This window comes from Crotalus tigris, unplaced genomic scaffold (genome assembly GCF_016545835.1).
Source record: "Crotalus tigris isolate CLP2741 ecotype Arizona unplaced genomic scaffold, ASM1654583v1 scf7180000017628.32516253702:7417878, whole genome shotgun sequence".
In the NCBI taxonomy this organism is placed as follows: Eukaryota; Metazoa; Chordata; class Lepidosauria; order Squamata; family Viperidae; genus Crotalus; species Crotalus tigris.
This window is the reverse complement of record NW_024096523.1, coordinates 4,245,176-4,273,021: the sequence shown is the minus strand read 5'-3', so window position 1 is coordinate 4,273,021 and position 27,846 is coordinate 4,245,176. Positions and strand designations below refer to the sequence as shown.

At 42.7% G+C, this 27,846-nt stretch overlaps 1 protein-coding gene and 1 long non-coding RNA gene across 3 annotated transcripts in view; one reads left to right on the top strand and one right to left on the bottom strand.

Annotated features, from left to right (window-relative positions):
* LOC120304113 overlaps nt 1-13,142 on the top strand; it is a 41,053-nt gene extending 27,911 nt beyond the window's left edge. The window contains exon 3 of the long non-coding RNA XR_005555626.1: nt 12,756-13,142. This is a non-coding gene — a long non-coding RNA (uncharacterized LOC120304113). The remainder of the gene's footprint in view (nt 1-12,755) is intronic.
* The window catches only part of LOC120304109 (digestive cysteine proteinase 2-like), a 49,653-nt gene continuing 31,984 nt past the window's right edge, over nt 10,178-27,846 (bottom strand). The window contains exons 6-11 of one of the 2 annotated variants that reach the window (XM_039334268.1): nt 22,323-22,518; nt 20,228-20,421; nt 18,564-18,655; nt 14,924-15,085; nt 13,808-13,997; nt 10,178-11,459 (exon numbers count right to left, since the gene is read on the bottom strand). In XM_039334268.1, the coding sequence (XP_039190202.1) occupies nt 11,272-11,459; nt 13,808-13,997; nt 14,924-15,085; nt 18,564-18,655; nt 20,228-20,421; nt 22,323-22,518 (1,022 nt within the window). In that variant the 3' untranslated portion in view covers nt 10,178-11,271. The other variant, XR_005555625.1, reaches the window with a different exon arrangement.

Below are 27,846 nucleotides of genomic sequence, written 5' to 3'. Positions count from 1 at the left end.
AAGGTGTGTGTTTGTGATATGAGTTTTTTAAGAAGAGATTGGACAACCATTTGTCTGACATGATATAGGGCAGTGGTGGCGAACCTATGGCATGCGTGCCAGAGGCGACACTCAGAGCCCTCTCTGTGGGCACATGCACCGTCGTCCCAGCTCCACCTCATCCCACAGCCCTGTCCTCACCAGCAACCCTGCTGGAGAGAGTCGCCCTGGGCATGGCCCACGCGAAGCAGCGCACCAAGGACATGGTAGCTGGGCAGCAGGGACAAGACTCCGCCCTTGCACCCCATCGCACGCAGATGATGCTGTGGGGCACGGGCGGAGGTCGTGGCCACCATGGCGCTGCTGTGCTGCCTGGGTGATATGTGGCAGTCTGTGGAGGTGGTGGGTGGCCCAGCGGGCAGGGCAGAACAGGGATGGGGGAGCGGCTTTTGGGCACTCAGTCTCTAAGACAGTGGTTCTCAACCTGTGGGCCGGGACCCCATTTGGGGTTGAATGACCATTTCACGGGGGTAGCCAAACAACACAGTCTGCCATTTTTCCCCCTTTTCCTTAGCTGTGCCACTCCCTTTTATTCTATTGGCTTTTGAAAGCCAATAGAATAGACTCTCTTGAACAGAGTCTAATTCTATTGGCTTTCAAAAGCCAATAGGAATTGTCCAGGCTGTCTCTGCCCTGCTGAGCCCGCCAAAAGTCCCATTCTGCAAACGGTGCTGCACCAGTTGAGTAGTCCTCGACTTATGACCGGTTGAGTAGTCCTCGACTTATGACTGGTTGGGGGTCGCTGCATTAAAAAGGTTGAGAACCACTGCTCTAAAAGGTTCGCCATCACAGGTATAGGGTTTCCTGCCTGAGCAAGGGGTTGGACTAGATGACCTCCAAGGTACCTTCCAACTTATTATTATTATTGTTGTTGTTGTTGTTTCTGATAATTCAGAATAAAACATTAGGGAAACAAAGGAACCACAGAAGAAAACGCTTGACTCAGGATGTGAATTTGAATGGTCCAAAGAAGGTTAAAGTCGATGTTCTGCACTTTAGGATCTAATGCAGGCCCGCGGGCTGGATGCGTCACGCCAAAACCTCACCCACCCCATTGCTGGCAATGGGGAAAAAGTCCTGATACATCGCGCAACATCACGTGACATCGCGAGTTTGACATGCCTGATCTAATGATTTCAGTTTCTTAAATCTGTCCACAAATTTCATGGAACCTGAGTTGTGGAACAAATCTCCCAAGTCCAAATTAAAGAATAATACCCAGTGATAAGCCTGACTGTAATAGCATCTGGTTAGAAGAAGGAAGTCTTCAAAACTAATCAAGAAGAGAACCAATACAGAATTAAGGAGAAATTTCCTGACACTTATAACAATTAATCAATGGAACAATTTACCTCAAAAAGTTGTGATGCTCCAACACTGGAGGCTTTTAAGAAGAGACTGGACAATGATTTGTTTGAAATGGTGTGGGGTCTCCTCCAAGGTCCCTTCCAATTCTGTTATTCTGTTCTGTCATTCAGTCCAGTTTTCAGACCTGCTGAAAGGAATGTTTGGTTCAAACATCACATTAAACCCTGACACAGCCTGGTTAGTTTTGCTTTAATACCATGTGTAAACTCAACACTGTGAGGGTTAATTTAGAAGTGAATCGAGAAAATACAATAATCTATGGTTAAACAAATAAAGGCATAACAGAATGCACAAAAGCCAAATACTATGAATAAATGGAACAAAATAAATCCATCAAGACTACAGGTAATCCTCCAGTTATGACCACAACTGAGTGCAAAATTTATGTTGCTAAGTGAAACATTTGTTAAATGAGTTTGCCCCATTTTACAACTTTTCTTGCCACAGTTATTAAGTGACTCACCACAGTTATCAAATTAGTAACATGATTGTTAAGTGAATCGGGCTCCCCCGTTGTCTTTGCTTGTCAGAAGGTCGCAAAAACTGATCACATGACCCCGGGACACAACAACCGTCATAAATACGAACCAGTTGCCAAGCATCTGAATTTTGATCATGTGACCAGGGGGATGCTACAATATTGTAAGTGTGGAAATTGGTCATAAGTCAGTATGGTTATAACTTTGAACAATCACTAAATGAACCGTTGTAAGTCAAGAACGACCTGTATAGGAAAATTCAACAAATGTTGGTCCTCTTGGTTGGAAATGAAGTATAGCTGAGTAAGCAAGTTAGGAACGATGGGAGTGGTCATGCAATATCTGGAGGCTGGGAAAGAATCATTTCAGTGGTGAGACTGATTTGTTCAGGAGGAAACCAAATGTTCAGTCCTCCCACAAACAAAGGTGATTATAGACCGAAGCTCCACTATCTTCTCCATCAACCCAAAAAACGAGTCATGGGCTTGTTTTGTGGGAGGGAAACTCCATGCTATGCATTTTGTAGAAAAACCTCCTCCTTCCTAACACTGATTTGCTGATACACTGATACGTTTTCCTCCTGGCTAAGGTAACGCCAATGTGCAGTGATTCGACTTTGGGACAAAGAAAAGGGACTACAATCTTGCAGCTGTGTCTAGGGAGCTTCTCAGTCATCCAGGTCATGGTTGTCCCAAAGATGCTTTTCCAAAAGGCAACTGGACTTTCTTTATTTTTCCTCGAAGACGTTTCGCTTCTCATCCAAGAAGCTTGAAACTGAAGAAGCTTCTTGGATGAGAAGCAAAATGTCTTCAGGGAAAAAATAAGGAAGTCCAGTTGCCTTTTGGAAAAGCATCTTTGGGACAACCTTGGTCTTCTGAACCTACCTCCTTCCTTCCTTCCTTCCTTCCATCCATCCATCCATCCATCCATCCATCCATCCCACATGCTGCTCAATTCCTGAGTGGCTTCAAGATGGGACATAAATAAGATAGAAATAATTAAAAGGTTTTTTTTAAAAAAGGGCAAACTCCAAACCTCAACTTCCTAACCATTGACATATCAAGAAAAGAGCAAAAATCACCGGCGGCAGGATGGGGTTTGCCATATCGCCAATCCCCAAAGATTTTGATTGCTTTCCTGAACACCAATACAGATGATGTTAATCTGAGATGCAGTGATTTGTTCAAAGGAGAAGAGCAGGTGAAGAGAGAACATAGCTTTGTGGTCTTTAAGGAGGGCAATCTCTCACTCAAAACTTCCATGAAAGTTCTTATTGTCACCTACAGTGTGTAGAAACAAAAACATCTTCCTTATTGTCAAAAAGTGCAATTTTGGTTTTCCAGCTCAAGGGCCACCCTCTCAGTGGCATGCTAGATCCTTCAATTAAGGTAGCAGAGTTAGGGATCTGGGTTGGGTCTAGGGCAAAAGCTTAATTAGATTTCAGTTACAATTGCACTGTAATGACAGCTGAATTAATAAAACAATTAATGTGATCACTCCCTGTGCTGTGTAATAATCTCTGTCACATTAAAAAAAATTGGTGATATTAAAATTATGATTAGCAGCTGTTTCTGGAAGGGTTGTAGGAGACACACCCAAAGATGGCAGGGGACACTTTGCAGTTGATTCCCAGAATGGAAGCTCTGTTTGTCAGGACTGGGAACATAAAACAGGCTGAGCATAAAAATGCAGTCACCACCCACATGAATGCTTCTGGGGCCTTATGCAATCTTCTCGGGGTTCCAATCCAGCTTCCCTTGAAGAAACAGAAGAAAGAGGTAATTTTTGCATGCAAAGGTTTTTATTATTCTTCATGGTGCAGGACCTTAAATCAGTGATGGCGAACCTATGATATGCATGTCAAAGGTGACATGCAGTAACATGCCAACATTCACCCACCCACGCCAACAACTATTCTCCAATGTTCATCCTGTTCTGGTATGATTTTCAGAGGCTGCAGGGTCCACGTGAGAATGGGGTGTGCTCTTGAGCATCCTCTGGACTGGAAGCAGCCATTTTGGGAAACAGCTGTGGCACCAGAGCTGAAATCAAGGCCCAGACCTCCATTTGAGGCTCTCCACAGTTATGAACGATGAGATAATTTTTAATATTACGCCTGTTTTCATGAACTGAAACTGATTCTAATGTGCTTTCTGACTGGACAACCATTGATGATGTCAGATCTGCTACAATTTAAAGCTCTAAACAGAAATGATTCTTAGCTCCATTTGTTGAGGAAGGTATACTGGTAGTTTTATTAGAAGTCAAGTGCCTTGCAGTAGTGGATAGCCAGAACTGAGAATCACGCACCAGAATCCCCAAGTTCAACTTTTCCCTCCCTTAGCTGCCTCTCATCCCTTGCCCCCGCCAAGTTCAAGCAAGATCTTCTGAGAATGGTCACTTCAAACATAGGTCGGTATGCATCTCTCAACCAGGTGACCTTGAAGCAACATCTTGGTGAGAGGCAGAAGTTACTTTCATTTCCCCCCAAGCATTCCCCCCTCCCATCCCCCCTTCCCATAGTCCATGGCAGACTGTCACTCCATGGTATCGAAGCATAAACGAGTGTGAGGTGGCAGCTGACAGATGACATGATCTGCTCCTGTAGTAATGTGGAATGGCTAATAGAGGTGAAGTTGCACTTGAAATGCAGATAATGAAGCTCTTCAAAGACCCTCTGATTCCTCGAATGCCGCATTCTGTGTTGAATTCTGGCATTTTATCATTTATTTTTTTAGATTTATGTGCTGCCCATCCTGCACAGAAATGATTATTATGGAATACTTTCATTAAATATGTGTAATTGAGCAGAAACTTTGTTGGAAAACCATATGGGCAGGACAACGAAAGAAATTCCAGCAGAGAATCATCCACCCAGCTTTGAGAAAAATCTTGGGAGCTTCCGTAAAGTATGTATCACACCAGATGAAAAGATAAAGAATCAAGTTTAGCAGCATCATGGTTTCCTAACTAAGGGATGCACCAATAAACTTGCCTTTGAAAGAATCCAGCTGAAACTTTAAGGTTCAGGCCTAACAATTTCAAATAATGGTGATTGTGTCTCTGAGCATGTTCAAGGAGATTTTCTTTCCCCACTAAGTGGAGATCCCTAACCCCCCACGCCATGCAAAGACTGGATTGGTAGGGAGGATACAGAAAATGAAGACAGACTGATATGGTAGCACTTTGGTAGCACCATTTACCATAAGGGGTCTATGAAAACTCACCATGGCCAGCTCGCCATGGCCAGCTCACCACGACCAGCTCGCCACAGCCAACTTCCTATGGCCAAGTCTCCGTGGCCAACTCAGGACAAGAGTCATACTAATATCGAAGAAATAGTGGTATAGAATCATTTAAAGAAAAGATGTCAAAGGAGGGACAAAATGAAATGTGAATGACAAAACATTAAAATGTTTTTTAAATAATTTTAAATAATTAAATTGAATTGTTGAATTGTTCTGCAGAGAGTTGTCCCTTGGCCATGGTGAATTGGCTGTGGTGAGTTGGCCATAGCGAGTTGCAGTGAGTTGTCCCGTTCTGCTTCTAGAAGTGGTGGGTCACATAACTAAGTCAATGCTCGTTACTGAAGTTAATACTGTAAAGGTTGTTATTGTTATTGTTAATTGCGAAGTCATGTCCGACCCATCGCGACCCCATGGACAACGTTCCTCCAGGTCTTCCTGTCCTCTACCATCTTCTGGACTCCATTTAAGTTCACACCTACTGCTTCAGTGACTCCATCCAGCCATCTCATTCTCTGTCGTCCCTTTCTTCTATTGCCCTCAATCTTTCCCAGCTTTAGGCCCTTCTCCAGTGAGTCCTTCCTTCTCATTAGGTGGCCAAAGTATTTGAGTTTCAACTTCAGGATCTGGTCTTCTAAAGAGCAGTCGGGGTTGATCTCTTCTAGGACTGACCGGTTTGAACGCCTTACAGTCCAAGGGACTCGCAGGAGTCTTCTCCAGCACCATAGTTCAAAGGTAGCAATCTTGTAAACCAGAGGTTCTCAACTTTTTCTTCACCACGGATCCCCTTTAAATACCTTTTCTGGCTGTGGATCCCCAAGACTTAACTCAAGATTTAAATCATAACATTTCTTCAAGCCTTCATGGACCCTCCATGGTGACATCATGGCCCCTTGAGTCTGCAGACCACAGGCTGAGAACTACTGTTGTAAACAGTACTCTAAATGTAATTGTCTAGATAAGGCCTATGGGTAATATGAAAATCCGAAGCTGCAATTGGACTTTTTCTTTCTTTCTTTCTTTCTTTCTTTCTTTCTTTCTTTCTTTCTTCCTTCCTTCCTTCCTTCCTTCCTTCCTTCCTTCCTTCCTTCCTTCCTTCCTTCCTTCTTTCCTTCCTTCCTTCCTTCCTTCCTTCCTTCCTTCCTTTCTCTTTCTTTCTTTCTTTCTTTCTTTCTTTCTTTCTTTCTTTCTTTCTTTCTTTCTTTCTTTCTTTCTCTTGCTTGCCTGCTTGTCTGCCTGCCTGCCTACCTATCTACCTGGATTGCAGTGGTCTCAACTCTTGGTATTTTGGCAAATGGCAACATGTGTTCCTTTTACCAATTTTTTAAATTACCTTAATTATATTTATTTTAATTTCTGATTGGGATCATTGCTTTGACTTCATAGTTATGTTTTATAGTCTGTATTTTTAAAATTGTTGTGAAAGCGTCTGTGTTTTAAAAAGAAAGTAGCCAGGGTATAAACAAATGATGTGTGAACCCAGCTTTTGTTATGTTAAATGTGACGGAGCCGTGTCTCTGGAGATTATTATATATGATATTTTTGGAGATTTGATGTTTCCGAAGCAACATGCCCAAGGCAAAATATTTCCAAAGCAATTTATGTCAATCCAATCTCTGGAGTTTCCTTCTTGAAACTATTCAGATGCTACAGCTGTTAAGGAAAGCACTCCCCTCCCCACTCCCTGTGGGAAGATCCCCGAGGTGGCTTGGTGCCTGGAATGGCACAACATGGTAAAATTCACTTCTTGGTTACAAAGATGACTGCAGTTTCTGTCTATTCAGCCTCCTCCAGATGTCTTAGGTGGGACAAGAAGTCTGAGAACTGAGGTCCTACCACATCTGGAGAGTAGCAGAGGTAATGATATTAGAAATGACTTTGAGAGACAGGAGAGAAACTTGCAGATGGGACTACAAGCATGTAAAAGATATCTCAGCCCGCAGAAGGAGAGAGGGCATGGGAAACATTTTAGAAGGGACTCTCCTTAGTTTTCTGGAGAGTAAAGGGAAAGGAAGGGAGAAATACCTGTTAATCAATTCTGTTCATGCAGGGGTCTCCAACTACTACTGGTCCATGGCCTGTTGGGAACCGGGCCACACAAGTGGTGGGCAAGTGCACAAAGTGTTGGTTGCGTGCATGAAGCCATCCTTTCTCCCCAGTTGCTGCCGCCGCTGCTTTTACCAATCCGTGGAGCCAGAAAGATTGGGGATCACTGTGTTAATGCGACCTTACATTAAAGATAGAGCTAGTACACCTGGTTGTGCTTCTTGTTTGAACTATCTTGCAGGACTAACACATGTTGTGGAAGGCTGGTGTACAGCATGTGTTTCTCCATGAAAAAGATACTAGGGGCCTGGATTGCAGAAAAGGACAGCCAAACATTTTTATTTAATAAGTTTTTATGCTGCCCATCTCTCCTATAAGCTAACTCTGGGTGAAGTTTTTCTTACATTCTTTCCAGTATCAGCCATCTGTAGTCTAGATTCCCAGGAGTTCTTAGAATGTATGTCTTTAAGGGTACAAATAGTTGCTTTAGTTTGGCAAAATTTCTGTCTACAGGCAGAAAGGAAACTTCTTAGAAGAAACTCTGCATGTCTTTCTTGGTCTTTGAGATGGCATATACTAAGAAGCTTTACATGCCTTGAACACATAGCAAAATTGACAAGAATTTGTCTATCTTGATTAAATCAGTCTAAGCTGGTAACAGCAGAGTAGCTCCTGTGAAGGTGACATGTTCATGGTTGGCTCAAGTCACAGATGATTAAATCTTCTTACACCAACTCCGTGTCTCACCTTTTTCTGAACCTGGCCTTTTGATTAGCGATTAATCCTCCTTTGATTGCTATGCAGCTATACCAGACATGTCAATTACAAGGCCCGGGGGCTAGATGTGGCCCACGAAGTGGTTTCATGTGGCCCGCGAAGACATCCTGGAAACAGTGAGGGAACGGCCCCCGCTGCCTTGGCCCTGGTCCAGGCCAGCCGGGAGGGAGCCAATTTACAATTTGGTGGTGGGCATCTATGCTGAAACGCATTCAGTCTTAGCTCACAAGGCTGCCTGGAAACAGTGAGGAACCAGCCCCTGCCGTGTCGCCCCCCCAGGTGCATGCTGGGGAGGTATCACCCTTTGTGAGGAATGAAGAAATGCACCATCGCCTGGAAGTGGCCAGCAAATGGCCTTGGCGTACTTCACATATCTGGCTTGATGAGCTCTGGGGGAGGGGTTTTGGCAGGCAGCTGGGTGCTCTCCTCACAGAGCCAAGAGGCTGAGCTGGGCAGTGTGAATCTGATGAGAAGTGCAATGCTGCCCCCAGCCTGCCCAGTTTTAGCAGGCAGCAAGGTGCAAAGCTGGCGAGCTTCGCACCGCCCGGCTCAACCTCTTGGCATTGTGAGGAGAATGCCCCGCTGCCTGCTGAGACCAGGCAGGCTGGAGGTTGGGCGTCATCACACAAGTAACGTTGACTCTCACGCTGCTCATGGCATCCCCACCCCCAGAGTCCACCAAGCCAGGTATGTGAAGTAGGTGAGGGCCAACTGCTGGCCACTTCCAGGCGATGGTGCATTTCTTCATCCCTCATGAAGGGTGACACCTCCCCAGCTGCGTTTCTTGCCTGTTTTTCTCCCTCCCTCATCTCAAATATTTTCCCACCACTCTGTACTTAGGAAGAAAGGAAGAAAGGAAGGAAAGGAGAGGGAGTGTCTGAGGGAACTCCTGCCTTAGTCCTGCCCTGCTGCCCTTTCACCATCCCCTTGCCCCCTCCTCCTGGCCTATCCTGGGGGTCTCCCATTCTATTGCTAAGAAAGCTTTGGATACAAAACCGGGTCTCTCCCATGGAGAGGGAATGGGCCTCCCTCTAACTTTGCCCTCATACCCATCATGAGTAACTTGGGTAAGGAGAGCAAGCACAGCAGCAGCAGCCTTGAGGAGGAGGTAAGTGCAGCTGGGTGCCCCCTTGGGGAAGTGGGGCTGGGCTTGGTGCCGTGGGTGCTCGAGGGCCAAGCTGGGCGTTTGACTTCTGTTGCCCAGGGTTCCGGGCAGCCCGCACCACCATCCAGCCCCCCGCATGGCCTGAAAGGAACAGTGAGGCTCCTCCAGTGGACCATGCCTTGACAATTGCCCTGGTCCCACCCCCTTCTGCCAGACACCCTCAGATCTGTCCCACTCCTGCCCAGGCCCCCACAGGCACCCTTGACGCAAAGGATGTAGAGCTGGCCATGCCCACCCAGTAGGCCACGCCACTCCATCCACGCCCACCCAGTAGGCCGCACCCACCCTGGCCACACCCACCCAGCCCCCCAAGGGCAACCGCAATGCTGATGCGGCCCTTAATAAAATTGAGTTTGACACCCCTGAGCTATACCATTACGAAAGGCCTGGAATATGAGCATAGGTAGTTTCAACAATTGTGTCTTTGGAGAGTCTGCTCCAAATTACAGGATTTAGTTCACCCTGTGCCTTCCTCCCCGGCAAGTTTCTGAAGACTGCTGATGGAGAAATAATAATAATACCAATACTACTACTACTACTACTACTACTACTACTACTACTACTAATAATAATAATAATGAGTTGGAAGGGACCTTGGAGGTCTTGCTCAGGCAGGAAACCCTATACCATTTCAGACAAATGGCTGTCCAGTCTCTTCTTAAAAACTTCCAGTGTTAGAGCATTCACAACTTCTGGAGGCAGGTTGTTCGCTGATTAATTGTACTAACTTTCAGGAAAGTTCTAGGTTGTTTCTCTCTTTGGTTTATTTCCATCCGTTGCTTCTTATCCTGCCTTCAGCTGCTTTGGAGAATAGATTGATTCCCTCTTCTTTGTGGCAACCCCTGAGATACTAGAACACTGCTATTATGTCACCCCTAGTTCTTCTTTTCATTAATTTGTTTTAGTTTTTGTTTTTTTTAAAAAAACCTAGAATAGCAGTGTTCTTCCAAGTGACAGTCACATTTTGATCCGCTTGCTAGAAATCACACTAAATGTTTACATGGATATAAACTTGATTGTATTTAAACACATACTTAATGAAAATTGTATGAAATTAGTTCAATTATAGTAATAACCTTTTATTTCCATATTTTATTTCCCCCTTCTGCTCAAAATTACAATTTAGCAGCAATTTTTAGAGAATTCTGCAGGCCTAAAGCTTTGAGGAATAAATGCAGTTTAGGGACTTTAGGCTATGCCATAAAAAACTGATAGGCTAAAAAAATGGTAGCATTTCTCTGTCAGTAATTGATCTCGACAATAGACCTGTTAGCCAGTTAGTTAGTTAGTCAGTAGGCAGACCTGGTATTACTTGCAGATTCAAGGATATCCAAGGATGTAGGCTAGCTGGAAGAAGTAAATGGGAACTCCCTATATACACCATCGCTAAGGAAACAACCTGGAATCATCCATGTTCAATCAAGATGAAATTGACTGGAGGAAGTCTTTACCTATAAATGTAGAATCCACAATGAATTTTCCTTCTTCATATTTTTGGGAGAAAGCTTGAGGAAGATTTGGAGATGTCTAAACTATTGGAAAACAGAGCCGAAATCCTGCTTACATTTTAGTTGGGTGCTGCCAAGGAGAACGGATGTGGCCATTTTGTTTATTTGGGGCAGCCCTTCCCAGCTTTTCAAGGCAAAACATCCTTTGCGAAATGGCCTGTGTTCTTGAAAAACTCATCAACGGTAGCAACTCAGTTGTTCTAAAAAATATGTACCTCTTGACTGGAAGATAAGTCATGGCAATGGGACTCCCTTTTCTTTTTGGTTTGAAACTCTTCACTGCTTTTCCAAGTAGCTTCTTCAGTCTGAGCAAGTTGGTTAGGGGAACTGTATATATGCTTAATTAGAGGATCCCCCTAACCAACTTGCTCAGGCTAATGAAGCTACTTGGAAAAGCAGTAACAAGTTTCAAACCAAAAAGAAAAGGAGTCCCTTTGCCATGACTCAACTTCCAGACAACTCTATCTGCATGACCGAGAATTTTTATTGACATGTATCTCTTGAGTTTCTTTCAGTTTTATGATTTAAGATTAAGTTTAGGAGATAAGAAGAAGATGGTCCTGCTTCAATAAAAGAAGAAAGAAAGGACTGGATTTGCATTTTCTTTGAAATTGATTGAAGGAATCAGCCAAGTTGTGCTCCCATTAAGACATAATTGGGAAAACAGCGTCAGTAGTAACACCACAGTTGTTGTCTTTCATGGACATGAGGATGTAACCGTCATTGCCCCAGTATGTAGACCAAGAGTTCTTGATGAGCCAATAAAGCTCTCCTTGAAGGACACCATAACCAACAGCCAGGACAGCATGATCTAGCTCGCCCCTCTTGTTTTCTAAAAAAGATGAAAATAAAAAGAATTAACTCAGAACAAAATGCGGTTTTTATATGTGTGATTAGGCAAAAGAATGCACCAGCACCATTGGGACTAAGTAGTGACCCAGGCTGGGAATTTTAAATCCTAGATTTACGTAATTTGTGAAGATTAAATGGTCATGTTTATTATTGCAGTGATGAAAATGCAAATTGTGGGCTTCACAACTACATTAATCAACAATGCAATTTCTCTGCTTCTCTCTGTCTTTACTGCTGCTCCATGATTCACAGCTATATCTGTTAGGGATGTGAATTATAATTAGCAATTGAGAATTTGGGAAACCTCAGTATTCTGACCATTGGCATCAAATAACGCCCATCAGCATTTTTTCTGCAACTGAAAATTTGCAAACACACACAAAACATCTACATACCCTCCTCCTCCCAAAAAACTTTACACGCTTCTAAAAGTTTCATATACACAATCACAAATGCCTTTTTTTTAAAAAAAAGAGTTTATATTGGGAAATTTTACATTGAAATTATCTTATTGAAGAAATATCCCTATAACATTTCAGACAAGTCGTTGTCCAATCTCTTCTTAAAGACATCTAATAATGGAGCACCCACAACTTCTGAAGGCAAGCTGTTCCACTGGTTAATTGTTCTGACTGTTAAGAAATTCCTCCTTAATTCTAGGTTGCTTCACTCCTTGATGAACTTCCATCCATAGCTTCTTGTCCTACCCTCAGATGCTTTGCAGAATAGCTTGACTCCCTCTTCTTTGTGGGCAGCCCCTGAGATATTGGAAGACTGCTATCATGTCACCCCTAGTCCTTCTTTTCATTAAAGTAGACAATTCCTGCAACTGTTCTTCATATGCTTTAGCTTCCAGTCCGCTAATCATGTTTGTTGATCTTCTCTGTACTCTTTCTAGAGAATCTCAATATCTTTTTTATATCATAGGGTAGTATCAATCTGAACCTATTCTGGATTGGTGAAGTAGGAATGGAGAAGACTCCATTGGTTGAACCTGCATTTGTTATTTCTTAAGCTCTTTGGAACATCTATAATTAGAGTTTTGAGAATGAATGGGATCATCATTTGCATATTGAAAAACAGGACTGCATCAGCTGGAGATTAATAGTCATAACTATGTTGCACACATAGCCAAGCCAATCTTTAGCACAGGCACATGGATCATTGTGTAGGTAGTCCTGCAGAACAATTCTCCCTTCTCAACTACCCTTGCTCAAGTTAATCCAACTTGGTAGTCTTCAAAACTGGTATCCCTTTCTCTGTTTTCTTCCTTCAGAGTGGAAGCCAAGGATCTGGCTGAAATATTGTCAAGCTCCCGGGAGCTTGACATACACACGGGGATGGGGGAGAAGCGGACGGCAGCCTACCAACCCCGGCAACCACGGTGTGACAGCTGGTGCCCGGCCTCAGCCGGAATACATGGTGGCCCCGCCTCTTCGCGCAGCCGCACAGACAAGCATGGACGCCAATCGGGATACGGGCCGGGAAGGTCCCGGCGAGCAGCTGGCGGCGGCAAGTCCGGCGTTCCCCGCGTTACAGCTGACGATGGTACACCCGGAAGTCCCCGCGGGGCCGGTGGAACGGACGGCCGTCGGAAAGACACCGTGGACCGGAGGCCTCCTGCAGCTACCGGGGACCCTGGCGGGGCTAGCAGGGGGGGGTTACTTACCTGGAAGGGGGGCTGGTAGACAGGGAAAGCGTGACGACGGGAGGACGGCACGCGGGCCGGACACACGGGCCAAGGAGCGCAGGGGTGGGGCTCCGTCGGCAACAGGGAGAGCACAGGGACAGGGCGGGGCATTTATTCATGTCAAGCGGATGTTGGCTTGGACTTGGGGGCGGGAACACAGGGTGTGGCATGTAGATATAAGGCGCTGGGAGGAAACCACTCCCAGTGCTGACTTTGTTTCATCTTGACAATAAAGTGATCGGTGAGTTCAGTGTGTACCGGCGTTCCTGTTGTTCTTCCTCACGGACGGCGTCGGATATACTTGACAAATATGACATATGTAGATTTCTCCTAAGGGCATAATTTGGGCCCAGTTCAGTATGAACTGTTCTTGGAATGTAATTTCCAAATTGCATCTTGATTTATCAGTTCCACATTAATGTGGTAAGCTAAGGGTATTTCCATACAGCATTTTTGCTCCATCAATGTATTTCAGTCAACTGTGTAATTATGTCATTTTTGGTTTCTTAAACTTGCTATAATCTATAATAAAAGTACATTTAAAAAAAAACAGAAGGAAACTGGCTCAGATGCTTAAGGAAGGAGACATTGTGAAGATCAGGACGAACAACCCATGGAACAAGAGCTCCGAAACTTACTGCATTTGGGCTCATAGTAGACCCCATTAGAATAGAAAGAGAAAGTCCTGTGGGCGGCATCAATGCTGACAGAGACAGGACCGTGCTTGTAAATGGCAGCCTTCAGAGCAGTGGCATTCCCAGAAGTGACATTGACGTAACTTGAGAGCTTGCCAACGAGGTGAGTCTCGTTGCTGTGACAGTAGCCATTCTGGTAGAAAGAGAACACACCCCACAGTCAGGATTCCATTTGCTGTAGCATCAATCCCCTTGGCTTAGGGGCCACCCCTGCGAGCCCTCTACAAGTAGATGCTGTGGTTATTATTAAAAGCATTAATAAATCACAACTTTATCATAGTCATTTACAGCCTCATTTTCCCATCTCCAAAGGAGTCATTCAAAGCAGTACAGCTAGTCTTCAACTTCTAACGGTTCGTTGAGTGACTGTTCAAAATTACAACAGCACTGGAAAAGTGATTTATGACCATGGACGTAAGCCGAGGACTACCTGTATATAAATGCATAACTTAGAACACTCAGCATGTGAGTGGCCATAAGTCAAGAACTATCTGTATCCTAAGATTTCCACCTAGTTGATCGTATGCCTCCCTTTACTATCCCCAAACTGCAGTTGTTCCAAACTCTGTGTTGCGGTTCTGCTTTTAGTTAATTCCAACCTCAACAGTTAATCCCAACAGATCTAGAAACAACTAGTTGCCAATTGGCTTCTCTTTCAGAGCAAGTCTTAAGCCACACTGATCTTTCTCAGTAAGCAGAGTGTCAAGGTAATTATAATTTAGTAGTTGACCGGCAGAAGTGATGTATAGAGAATGAGTCAGCAGAGTATTTTAGGGCTAGTGTCCCTTTAAGGGACTGTGTATGAGAATGACAGTTAGAATCTCTCGCTCACTTGAATCATTTGAATATAACTCACTACCTTGTATTCTGTATGCTCCCTGAATGTTGTTGTTTCATGTTGTATATTAAACCACAGTTCTTTTGATAAACCACTGTCAGATATTTGTGCTCCTGTGTTGTCACAAGAATAAAACAAGAAAAAGGCTGCAATAATTTATATTTTAAACAACACAGAGGTCTTCTGGATGCCCCTCTGACAGATGGGTTTCTGTCACTCACTTGTCCTTTGTAGGGCCCATATGACTCGGTGGTGGCAATGCCGCCATGTTTCAGGATCCATTCAAATGCTTGCCACTCCTCACCACCATCACAAGCATAATTTCCAAAACCCCAGGAGCAGTCGATGAGAATTTGTTGAGACAAAGGGATGAGGTTGCCAGTCTGGGGAATAGAATAAAAATAGCAATAGCACTTAGACTTATATACTGCTTCACAGTGCATTACAGCTCTCTCTAAGCGGTTTACAGAATCAGCAATTTGCCCCCAACAATCTGGGTCCTCATTTTACCGACCTTGAAAGGATGGAAGGCTGAGTCGACCTTGAGCCAATGAGAATCGAACTGCTGGCAGTCGGCAGAATTAGCCTGCAATACTGCATTCTAACCACTACACCACTAGGGCTCAAAAATACTTTGTTCAGGCTTGGTTGCATTTCCTGGCAAGGGAGCAAAGCTACCAATTGCAGTTCCTAATGGCATCAGAAAAATCACAGTGAAGGGTGTGCGTGTATATACAGTTTTTTTTTTTTATAGAAAGCAGTTGCATCCTTTTTTACAGCTTAGCAGACATGCAGGTAGACTTACAACAATTCATATAGTGATTGTCTGAAGTTACAACGGCACTGAAAATAGTGGTTTATGACCGTTTTTCACACTTATGACTGTTGCAGCACCATGATCAAAATTCTGACACTTGGCGACTGGCTCATATTTATGACATTTACTGTGTCCTGGGGTCATGTGATCCCCTTTTGCGACCTTCTGACAAGCAAAGTCAATGGGAAAGCCAGATTCACTTAACAACTGTGTTACTAACTTAAGAACTGCAGTCATTCATTTAACAACTGTGGCAAGATAGGTTGTAAAATGGGGCAAAACTCACTTAACAACTGTCTTGCTTAGATACATATAGAAATGTTGGGCTCAATTGTGGTCCTACGTCGAGAACTACCTATATTGTTGTGCTTTGCAGAACAACAGTCCTTCTTTCTATTAAGGAGGGTTGTTCTACTCTCATCCTTTGGAACTCTGAACAACACAAAGTTCTATGGCAGGGGGGGTCCCCAACCTTGGCAACTTTAAGACTTGTAGACTTCAACTCCCAGAATTCCTCAGCCAGCCAAGCTGGCTGAGGAATTCTGAGAGTTGAAGTCCACAAATCTTAAAGTTGCCAAGGTTGGGGACCTCTGTTCAATGGAATGTGAAAGACAAACTAAGGATAAAACCTGATTGAATTATCATAAATATCAGAAGCACCATTCTAGAGTCTTTCACCCCCACAAATTAGAGCGCTGATTTCTTTCTAGCCTTTCTAGCTGAATGTGGGTTCAGCTCAGGAATTTGTTTTCTCTATAGGAACAGTTTTAATCTCTCCAGTTTTGTTCTGTTTCATTGCTAGAGCTGCTGTATTTTTTTTTAAAGAAAAAAAATGTCAATGGTATAATTTAGAAGATTACAGTTGGAGTGACTTTTGAATAGCAACTTTTGAACATTACTCCGTATGTGGGTTTTCTTTTAAACAAAAAACAGGCCCAAAAGCCTTACTGAGCAATCACCAGTGCTTTGATTGGCATGTCTAAGGATCTTTAGAAAGTGTTTCTAAGAGGCTATATGCTAGGGCTGTGTAGTGCATCCAAACTGAAGAAATATTTTGGAACAAGTAGGAGCACGAACACAGCAACTGAGCCCGGAGCTCTGCATTGTCTTATGATGTCTTTCTCTTGTGCAAAATAACCAACAGAATAGAAATATACTTCATCTTTGGTAGATTTATTGGCTGTACAGATAGTCCTTGACCTACGAACACAACTGAGCACAAAATTTCTGTTGCTAAGTGAGACATTTGTTAAGTGAATTTTGTCCCATATTACAACCTTTCTTGCCATAGTTGTTAAGTGAATTGCTGTAGTTGTTACGTTATTAACACAGTTTGTTAAGTGAATCTGGCTTCCCCATTGACTTTGCTTGTCAAAAGGTCACAAAAGGGGATCATGTGATGCCAGGACCCTACAACCGTCATAAATATGAGCGAGTTACCAAGCATCTGAATTTTGATCATATGACCATGGGGATGCTGCAACGCTTGTTAAGTGTGAAAAACGGTCATAAGTCACTTTTTCCAGTGTTGTAACTTTGAACGGTCAGTAAATAAACTGTGGTAAGTCAAGGACTACCTGTATTCACATAATGTTCTCTATAAAATATGTTTGATAAGCCCTAGTGGCTAAGGCAAAATTAAAGCAACCATATTATGTCTTAATGAGTTCTATGAACCAAGTCATTGGATTGGACTGTAACAGGATGAGCAACTATGGGCCTTTTACCACCTGTGGACTTCAATTCCTAGAATTCCTGAGCCAGCCCGGAATTCTGGGAGTTAAAATCCATAGGTTATTGAGGACCTGAACCTGTTCAGCCCTGGACTATAATGTTGATTCTTTGTTTTGGCTGACCATATTATGGGGATAGAGCCACTCTCAAAATGCTAATCTTAGTTTATGCTGTACAACCATCCTACAACATCATTCTAATTTGTAATTAAATGCATTATTCAAAACAATTAAATTAGGAAGAGGAACGAATTAATTTCTATTTGCTTATGTAAAAACTAATGGTCGAAAAAAAAACATTTATACTTGTTAAAACAAACTATTTAAAGATGTTAGTTGAAAGAGTTTGGCAACCTTAGCCATATCCCTATGTAGATTTTTTTGGTGGATATTACTTCCCTCTCTGGCAAACGTATTGATATAAATCATCCATTATTCTATTTCCATATTTAGCCTAGTTACTTATGTTATTTTTCTTTGGTTACTGATGTAATGTTTGTTCTGTAACTTCCACTAGTGATATTAACCTGTTGGAAACAAGACCAGGATAGTGATATCTGCATCTATATCTGTATCAATCAATCTCCATCAATATCAGAACAGAGAGCCAGTTTGGTATGGTGCTTAAGGTGCTGGCCTAGAAACCAGGAGAATGTGAGTTCTAGTCCCACTTTAGGCATGAAAGATGGCTGAATGACTGGGCCAATCCCTCTATTTCAGCCCAGCCCACCCCAAAGGGTTGTTGTTGTGGGTGAAAACAGGAAGGGAAAGAAGTATTAGATATGTTCACCACCTTGAGTTACTTATAAAGAGGGGATTCCCCCGTGCCATCACTCTGCCGAACACTTAATTCTTATAGCACTGTCTCATTTATCATCTTCTCATCTTTCCTACTATCTTCTCCTATTGGTTTCTTATGATTTATCAATTTTTGTTTGTAACACGATTAATGATTGTAACTATGATTTATGACCTATGACCTATTACTTGCTGTTTATATCTGCATTGTGAGCTTATGCACCGGAGACAAATTCCCTGTGTGTCCAATCACGCTTGGCCAATAAAGAATTCTATTCTATAAAAATCAGATATAGACAGACAGATAGACAGACAAATAGTGGTTCTTCGACAGCCTACATGAGAATTAGGCAAAGCATTGGAGATGCAAAATTTTCCAGGCTTGAAACATTCTGCTGCAATTCTCCCTTCCAAACAATTAACATGAACATATTTTGGAACAGGGTCTTTTGAATTTTACACACTCCTACTAACCGACATCTTCCAAAATGTAAGGAATGAAGCAGTTCCTACCTTAAGGAAGAGAGCTCCTTCAAGGGATCCCGTACTAGAAAAGCTCCAGCAGGAACCACACACAGCCTGGTCTTTGACAGGAGTCACTGCCCCTGGAAAGAGCAAAGAGAAAATTTTTGCACACTTGCCTTGCCATCCTTCTGCATACCTCCTGTTATGCTATTTATCTTCAAATGCTGCCAAACAAGATCAGAATCCCATAATTTTTTCTTTTGCAATAGGAAAAATCCAAAGGATATTTAGAACAAGGTTTAACTTTTATCCATCCATCCCAAAACAATCAAGTTTTTAATTTTTATCTTTTGCATTTTCTACCTATGCCATTTAGTATTTGTACCTAGATCAACTTTTTTGTCACATCAGGCAAGGACAAAGTCTATTTCTCCATTAGTGATTTTCAAAATCTTCTAGTATTCCTCTACTATCACTGGTGATATAAAGTCTATTCTCATTACTGTTCTTTTGGTACAGTAACAGTTGGATGATTCTAGAAGATGCAATGTCTGGGTGAAAAAGTGGTCCAAGTGAGCAATCAGCAAAAACATCCTATTATTAATTGCAACAAAAGGGAATAGAAGGAAAATTAGAACACTATTATATTGTGGTTTGCAAATAAATGATAAAAACTGTGTTGGAAAAGGAAGGGAATCAATCCTCTCCCTGTTTGAATAAAAACTATTAAAAAATCTAAAAATAAAACAAAAAAGTCAGGAAACTGATTTATTACTAACACCAACCTACATTCTTGTTGGTTTCCATCTGACAATGAAGTACAAAGCCAAACCTTGAAGTTGGTATAAATCATTCTTAATGGCTGGGTGATGTTGGAACGAGGCCACGATGGCTTAACAAGTCGCCTTGTGACGAGATGGGTGGCAAACAAATTTTAAACTAACAAACATACAAATAAATAATAAAGGTTTAAAGCTGCCTATTTTTCACCTCAGGTGAATTCAATGGCAATTCGAGAAACAGAAGGTTGACTAGAGGTACAGATGTAGAGGTAATCTCAATTTACAAGCATTTATTTAGTGACCGTTTGAAGTTTCAATAGCACTGAAAAATGTGACTATGAGCACTTTTCACACTTATGACTGTTGCAGCATCCCCGTGGTTACATGATCAAAATTCAGACATTTGACAGCTGACTCATATTTATGACAGTTGCAGTATCCCAGGGTCACCTTTTGTGACCGTCTGACAAGCAAAGTTAATGGGCAAGCCAGATTCATTTAAGAACCATGTTATTTACTTAACAACTGCAGTGATTCACAATTATGGCAAGAAAGGTCGTAAGATGGGTCAAAACTCACTTAACAACTATTTTGGTTAGCAACAGAAATTTTGGGCTCAGTTGTGGCCATAAGTTGAGGACTGCCTGCATTGAAGATGGGGCAGCATGGCTGAGGAAGAGAAAAAAATTAGACAATGTGTCATGGCTGATGGGAGATTTAGAAGTTTCCCAACTCCAAAATGAGTCTGGATGACTTAAACTTAAAATAGAAAAGTAATAAAAAAGTGTCAAAGGTTCAGACAAGCTATACAAAACCAACCATCTATGGTTCCACCAAGGCCTGGAAGATGTACCTCCTCTGTGCTGCTGAATGACTGTCACAAAGATGACAGTTTACTAACCATGCTCATCCCAGACTACCAATACATACCATAGAGTCTCCAGTCCAAACTTTCTGGCAGGATGAGGCCTGTGTAAATCTCCTCAGGAAAGGGCAGCCCCTTGTTGGGTGTCGTGCTCTTGAGCTTCCCCCTCATCACAGCCATCTCTTCCAGGGTGAGATCTGCCAAGTGATTCAGGGCCAGCTTAAATGGAAGGTTGGCTCGATTCTTGGAATGGACGAACCTGGGAAAGGAGGAGGAAGAGGAAGAGCTAAGCCAGGTACTGGATATCATCTAACTTTCTGACCCTTAAAGGCCCAAGGTGGGAGGGGAGAGTCAGCAAGTAATGGACACCCACCTAAAATCTATCCTTTTTTTCCTTTTGTTTGGAAATTGTACTTTCTTTACTTTCTTGATGACAAAGAAACAATTAAAATTTAAGATATGGCCCACATTTTTTACCTTCACAAAATGGTGGACGTGGCATCTGGCTTCTTCTAGAAGCCACTTCACCACTCTCTGAGTGGTTTCACAGAGTCAGCATATTGCCGCCAACAATCTGGGTCCTCCTTTTACTGACCTGGGAAGGGTGGAAGGCTGAACCAACTTTGAGCCAGTGGGAATTGAACTGCTGGCAGTGGAATGTAGAGTTAGCTTGCAACACTGCATTCTAACCACTGTGCTACCACAGCTGTTAAGTATGAATGCTCCCTTTTGTACCTTCTAATCACCCTAATGGTCACTGGCCCCACGATTTTGGGACTCTCAACTATCCAGGCTTGACCTCTGGATGAGTTTTTCAATCTTCACTTTTGGTAGTTTATGAGAACTTTTGGCACCAGTTCTAAGCCTTGTTTGATTGCTGCTTGTTTTGACAAGTGTTGTTTTATAATGTTCTTGATTATGCATTTTAATCTCAGATGTAAACTAATTTCACCACTGATACTACAGGATAACATCAGAATGGTTTACATGCTAATGCTTCCAGGGAAGCACAGAATTAAAACTTGGCTGGTGAGATGAGAAAAGAAGCTTTCACCTTGCCACCCATGTCTTTGTACAAATGACAATGAAAGCCTTTGAACTTGTGTTAAAATAATACGGCAGAGCTAAAGTCAAAATATTAAGGAATAGTAAAGAGGAAAGAGTGCAACTAATTATTTGTAAAATCTATCTTGGCCACCACAATGTAAAAAAAGATGTTGAGACTCTAGAAACTGTACAGAGAAGAACAACAAAGATGATTAGGGGACTGGAGACTAAAACATATAAGGAACGGTTGCTGGAATTGGGTATGTCTAGTTTAATAGAGAAAGATGAGGGGGGACATGATAGCAGAGTTCTAGTATCTCAGGGGCTGTCACAAAGAAGAGGGAGTCAAGCTATTCTCCAAAGCCCCTGAAGGCAGGACAAGAAGCAACAGATGGAAACTAACCAAGGAGAGAAGCAACCTAGAACTAAGGAGAAACTTCCTGACAGTTAGAACTGGACGTTTTTAAGAAGACACTGGACAGCCGTTTGTCTGAAATGGTATAGGGTTTCCTGCCTGAGCAGGGGGTTGGACTAGATGACCTCCAAAGTCCCTTCCAACATCATCATCATCATCAACTTCATCATCATCATCATTATTTTTCAAGCCTTTCCTGCAATAATGAGCACATTTACTGATTACAGAGAAAGCTCTTCTGAGACAGCAAATGTTTTTCATCAGAATACAGAATAACAGAATTGGAAGGGACCTTGGAGGTCTTCAAATCCAACCCCCTGCTCCAGCAAGAGAGCCTATACCATTTCAGACAAATGACTGTCCAGTATCTTCTTAAAAACCTCCAGTGTTGGAGCACCCACAACCTCTGGATGCAAGTCATTCCACTGATTAATTGTTCTAGATGTCAGGAAATACTTCCTTGGTTCTAGGTTGCTTCTCTCTTTGGTTAGTTTTCATCCGCTGCTTCTTGTCCTGCCTTCAGGTGCTCTGGAGAATAGCTTGACCCCCTCTTCTTTGTGGCAGCCCCTCAGATATTGGAAGACTTTTATCATGTCACCCGCAGTCCTCCTTTTCATCAAACTAGTTCTTTTCTCCTCTCTCCTGTCCTTCTACCAACCCCCCTCCTTCCCTCTGCCTCTTCTTCTGAGGCTTTGCACCTCATGTTGTGGGTGAAGGTGTGCTTCCGATGGTCCATCTCCTGCTCAGTGTCATAGCTCTTTCCAAAGCGTTTTCTGTAATGGTGGAACAGGCTGTGGGCACGATCCTCCTGTCCACCAACAAAATCAGCCATGGGGTTGGCCATGATGTGGTGCTCAGTGGAATCTCCTGGCAGCTCATCACACAATTGTGTTTCTAGGAGGAAGCACAATGCACATGTGGGTTTCGCAATACCCATGGAGCACTGAAATGCAACAGTCCATTTCACAAATCCAGAGAAATATTCTGAAACCAGGGAATCTGAAGACTTCTGAGGGTTAGGTTCTCCTATGGGTAGCTCTCGACTTTCAGCCATTCGTTTAATAACCGTCTGAAGTTATAACGGTATTGAAAAAAATGACTTACAGTCTTTCCTTGCACTTAGCAACTGTTGCAGCATCCCTATGGTCACAAGATCAAAATTTGGGCACTTGGCAACCAGCATGTTTCCTGCCTGAGCAGGGGGTTGGACTATATGACCTCTGAGGTCATTTCCAATGTTGTTGTTGTTGTTGTTGTTGTTATTATTATTATTATTATTATTATGTGTTTATGATAGTTGCAGTATCCCAGGGTCATTGGATTGTCATCTGTGATCTTCCCAGCCAACGTCTGATAAGCAAAGTCAATGAGGAAAGACAGATTCGCTTAATGACTGCATGATTCACTCAACAACTGCAGCGATTCACTTAGCAAACATGGCAAAAAAAATAATAATCAGGCAGGAATCAATCACCTTGTTTAGCAATAGAAATTCTGGCCCCAATTGCAGTTGTAAGTTCGGGACTTCCTGTATAAGGCAGAGAGAGGGAGAATCTTCCTAACTGGCGAATAGAGAGCCAGGGAGAAAGGATCAACAGCAGGAGAAGAGAATCTTGGCAACTTAAAAGATAGGAAGAATTCGACTCCCAGACTTCCCCAACCAGCACTCCTCTCTCTCTCAGCCCAACCTATCTCGCAGAGCAGTTGTTATAGGGAAAAGAGGAGGCAAGAGTATTAAGGTATGTTCACTGTCTTGAGTTATATATAAAAAAGTGCGATAAAATTCAAATACTATGGAGAGCATGAGGCTTTAAGCCATGCTGGTCTCTTTTGCAGGAATAAATTTTTCCTAGCTTACATGATCCAAGTTGCCAAACATCAAATCACAATGGAAAACAGAGAAGGGAAGGGCACATATCCACAGACCAGAAAGTCATTAAAAGATCATATAAGTTTCCAAGTGCCTTAAGCAAGGCCTATGGAGAGGGTGGAGATTGTATCTGAAGCTCTGTAATACAAGCCATAAATATCTGCCCAAATTAACATCGTATATAATATCTCTGCAAGCTCCCTGATAGGGTGGAATGGAAGAAGGAGGAGGAAGAGGAGGAGGAGGATAAAGGCAGATGGTGTCGTTTTTTTCAGCATCCAGCTAAGCCAACATTTTTAGATGAAATGTTGGGAGTCCCTTTCTCTGCAAGAAAACAAAAGGTCATTTGCAGGGCATTCTCTAATCTGCTTTTTGATTTGGGTGGCTGAAGTCAGTTTTGGCCTGTACTGCCAGGAATGGGAGCTGCTGGAGATGAAAAATGGCACTTGGAAAGCAATACAATTGTTCAGGTTTGCAAGATCAAAGGGGCACAGAAAGAAATAAGGAAACTGTTATCCCAGCTGAGAAAACTGTTAACTGTTTGCTGTTATTGCTATGCTGTTCCTTTCTCATAGTATACAGGTAGTCCAAACTGACGACGCCAACTGAGATCCGAATTCCTGTTGCTAAGCAGGACAGTTGTTAAGTGAATCTCGACTGATTTTACAACTTTTTTCGCCGCGGTTGTTAAGTGAATCACTGCAATTGTTAAATGAATCCTGTGTTCATTAAGCAAATCCGGTTTCCCTCATTGACTTCGCTCGTCAGAAATTGGTTGGGAAGATCACAGATGGGGATCACGTGACTCTGGGATGCTTCAATTTATTTATTTATTTATTTATGAGACTTATATACCACTTTAAGTGCAAGCACTCTCTAAGCGGTGTACACCAGTAAGCAATGTATATATATATTTACATTGCCCCCAACAATCTGGGTCCTCATTTTACCTACCCCGGAAGGATGGAAGGCTGAGTCAACCTTGAGCCGGTGAGATTTGAACTGCTGACCTGCTGAACACAGTCAGCTAAAGTGGCCTGCAGTACTGCACTCTAACTGCTGCGCCACCTCAGCTCAATTGTTGTAAATACATGCTGGTTGTCAAGTGCCCAAATTTTGATCACAGGACCCTGGGGACGTTGCAATGGTTATAAGCATGAGGATGGATTGTAAGTTGAGAACTATCTGTATTTACAGGTAGTCCTCGACGTACGACCACAAACGAGCCCAAAATTTCTGTGGCTGAGTGAGAAATTTGTTAAGTGAGTTTTGTCCCATTTTATTACCTTTCTCGCCACAGTTGTTAAGCGAATCAGTGCAGTTGTTAAATTAGTGACAGGGTTGTTAAGTTAACCTGGTTTCCCCATTGACTTTGCTTGTGAGAAGGTTGCAAAAGGTGATCACATGACCCCGGGACACTGCAACGCTCATAAATATGAGTCAGTTGCCAAATGTCTGAATTTTGATCACGGGGATGCTGCAATGGTCATAAGCGTGAAAATCGGTCACGAATCACTTTTTCAGTGCCATTGTAACTTCGAACAGTCACTAAAGGAACTTTTGCAAGTCGAGGATATACAACACATTCCAATCATTCAATTATATAAAATGGAAAAGGCCATTCAGGAGAGATGTCAGCTGGTCAAGAGACAGATCCTAAGAAGCCCCCTCTGTAGGGATCCCATAGTCCAGGGGTAGGCAATCTTGGCTCTTTTATGACTCGTGGACTTCAATTCCCAGAATTCCTGAGCCATCATGGGGGAACTATGGCCCCTTTATGACTGGTGGACTTCAACTCCCAGAATTCCTGAGCCATCCTTGCTGAGGGGAAAGGGAGAGGTTTCCAAGCTGAGCCATGCTGGCTGAAGCTTTCTGGGAGTTGAAGTCCAAGAGTCATAAAAGAGCCAAGGTTGCCTACCCCTGCCATAGTCGGACCTTCTGAATGAGAGTATCCCTCATGTAAAATAGCCTGACCCCATATATATGGATCACCATTTCTCTGATGAAACCATTTTTGCAGCCAAGTGGGACAGAATATTTTTTGGGGGGATAAATTTGGGATCTGTCCCTGTTGGGTTCGTCAATATGATTCACATTGTTTTGTCTTTGTTCTGTTGGTTTTTAATCCTTATTTTTGCTCTGGGCTGTTCACAGTTGGTTTCCAGTGGAGTGGCACAAAAATGACAGGGATGAATAAAGAAACAAATAACCAAACAGGTTAAAGAGACGATTGAGCTATTGGAGGAACAGTATCCTGGCCACCGCAGAAACTGACCAAATAAGGAAGCCCATAAAGTTGGAAAAAATGCATGTCACTTGCATATAGGTAGTCCTCAACTTACAACAGTTCATTTAGTGACTGTTTAAAGTTACAACACAATGAAAAGAGTGACTTATGACTATTTTTCACACTGATGACCGTTGCAGCATCTCCGTGGTCATGTGATAAAAATTCACAGGCTTGGCAACTGACTCATATTTATGACCGTTGCAGTGTCCCGGGGTCATGTGATCACCTTTTGCGACCTTCTGACAAGCAAAGTCAATGGGGAAGCCAGGTTCACTTAACAACCATGTCACTAAATTAACAACAGCAATGGTTCGCTTAACAACTGTGGTGAGAAAGGTCATAAAATGGAGCAAAATTCACTTAGCAACTGTCTCACTTAGCAACATAAATCTTGGGCTCAGTTATGGTCGTAAGTCGAGGACTGCCTACATTTAATACTTCACATGGCTCCTATGTTCTGTCAGACCCATAAAAAATAAGAAGCCAGGCTACCTAATGCCAGGTTAGACTACAGATGGCTTTAGTATGATGGAACTATAGAATCAGAGCTGGAACGGGCTTAGAGATCATCTAGTCTAGTCTAATCCCCTGTGCAATGCAGGATCCATTATAGGATTTTATGCAGATGACTATCAAGATTCTGCTTGAAGACTTCAAACATAGTTGACTAAGCCATAATAGTGGGCGTAATCAGACAATACAAACTGTAAGAGCTTGTCTTAAACCTCACATAAAAGCAGACGTAACATATTATAGCTTTGCTCATGAACAAAGCCTATCCTCTGTCAGTTGCTCAAGGTAGACCAAACAAGGAAAACAATGCCATGTAGGTTAATGCTACTTTTATTGTAAGGCTCTAGTAACAGAACTTTGCACATCTGAATGTGTTTCATCTTTTATCTTCATGTGAACTAGAGAAGGGCTTATGCATGTGCTCCATCACTGGAGGCTTTTAAGAAGAGACTGCACATGCATAAGCCCTTCTCTAGTCCAGTGGTTCTTAACCTGGGCAATATTGCCCCCCAGGGGGCGATTTCATTTTTCAGGGGGGCGATGGAACGAAAAGGGGGCGATATGGGGACGATGGAGCGAGAAGTTTTGGGGACACTTTTGAGACTTTTTCGTACAGTGAATCGGTGTATATCTGTCGTACAAAAACATCAGATCGAATTGAACTGTGTTTTTAAATGTTCCTCCAGCTAGCTTCAGTACAGAATGCCGTACAAATGTGAAGACGCATCGCTTATCTTCATGCACGTTGCGCAGCAGCCTTTATTCATACAGTGGTGCGCCATTGGCCAGAATATGGGAGATATGGGAAAAAGACTGGAAATAAATTATTTGCATCGATATGTCCTGATGACAATTTTAAAGAAAACAAAAAAAGTGTTTGCATAAATGGAAGAATTATTTCCTATGTTGTGATTGAGAGGTTATGTTGGAGGAGGGGGGCGATGACAACTTCCTCATTGGCTCAAGGGGGCGATTCATTCAAAAAGGTTAAGAACCACTGCTCTAGTTCACGTGAAGATAAAAGATGAAACCCATTCAGGGTTTTGGGTTGCAGTTTGGGCACTTGGTCTCTAAAAGGTTTGCCATCACTGGTATAGGGTCTCCTGTTTGAGCAGGGGGTTGGTCTAGAAGACCTCCAAGATCCCTTCCAACTCTGTCATGTTACATTTTTGTCCTGGATTTGGATCCCTTTTATTGACAGCTACCTTGGTAGCTACTCTTCCGTCTATTCATCAATGCCATTCCCTCTACACCAGGGGTTCCCAACCGGGGGTGCTCACACCTTCTGGGGGTGCAAGACACTGTTCCAGGGGTGTGAAAACTTGGGTTTTCAAAATTATAGTGTATATGTATAATTCGTTGCCTATATTTCAAACTTTTGTAAAGGGTGCGAGAATATATCAGAAGCGCTCTAGGGATACGGGATATAGAAAAGGTTGGGAGCCGCTGCTCTACACTTTTGTTCTCAATCTTTATAGATTATTCTGAGTAGTAAAACCGCCTGATTGCTATCCAATCCAACATGGAGATTTAACTTGAGAATTTACCT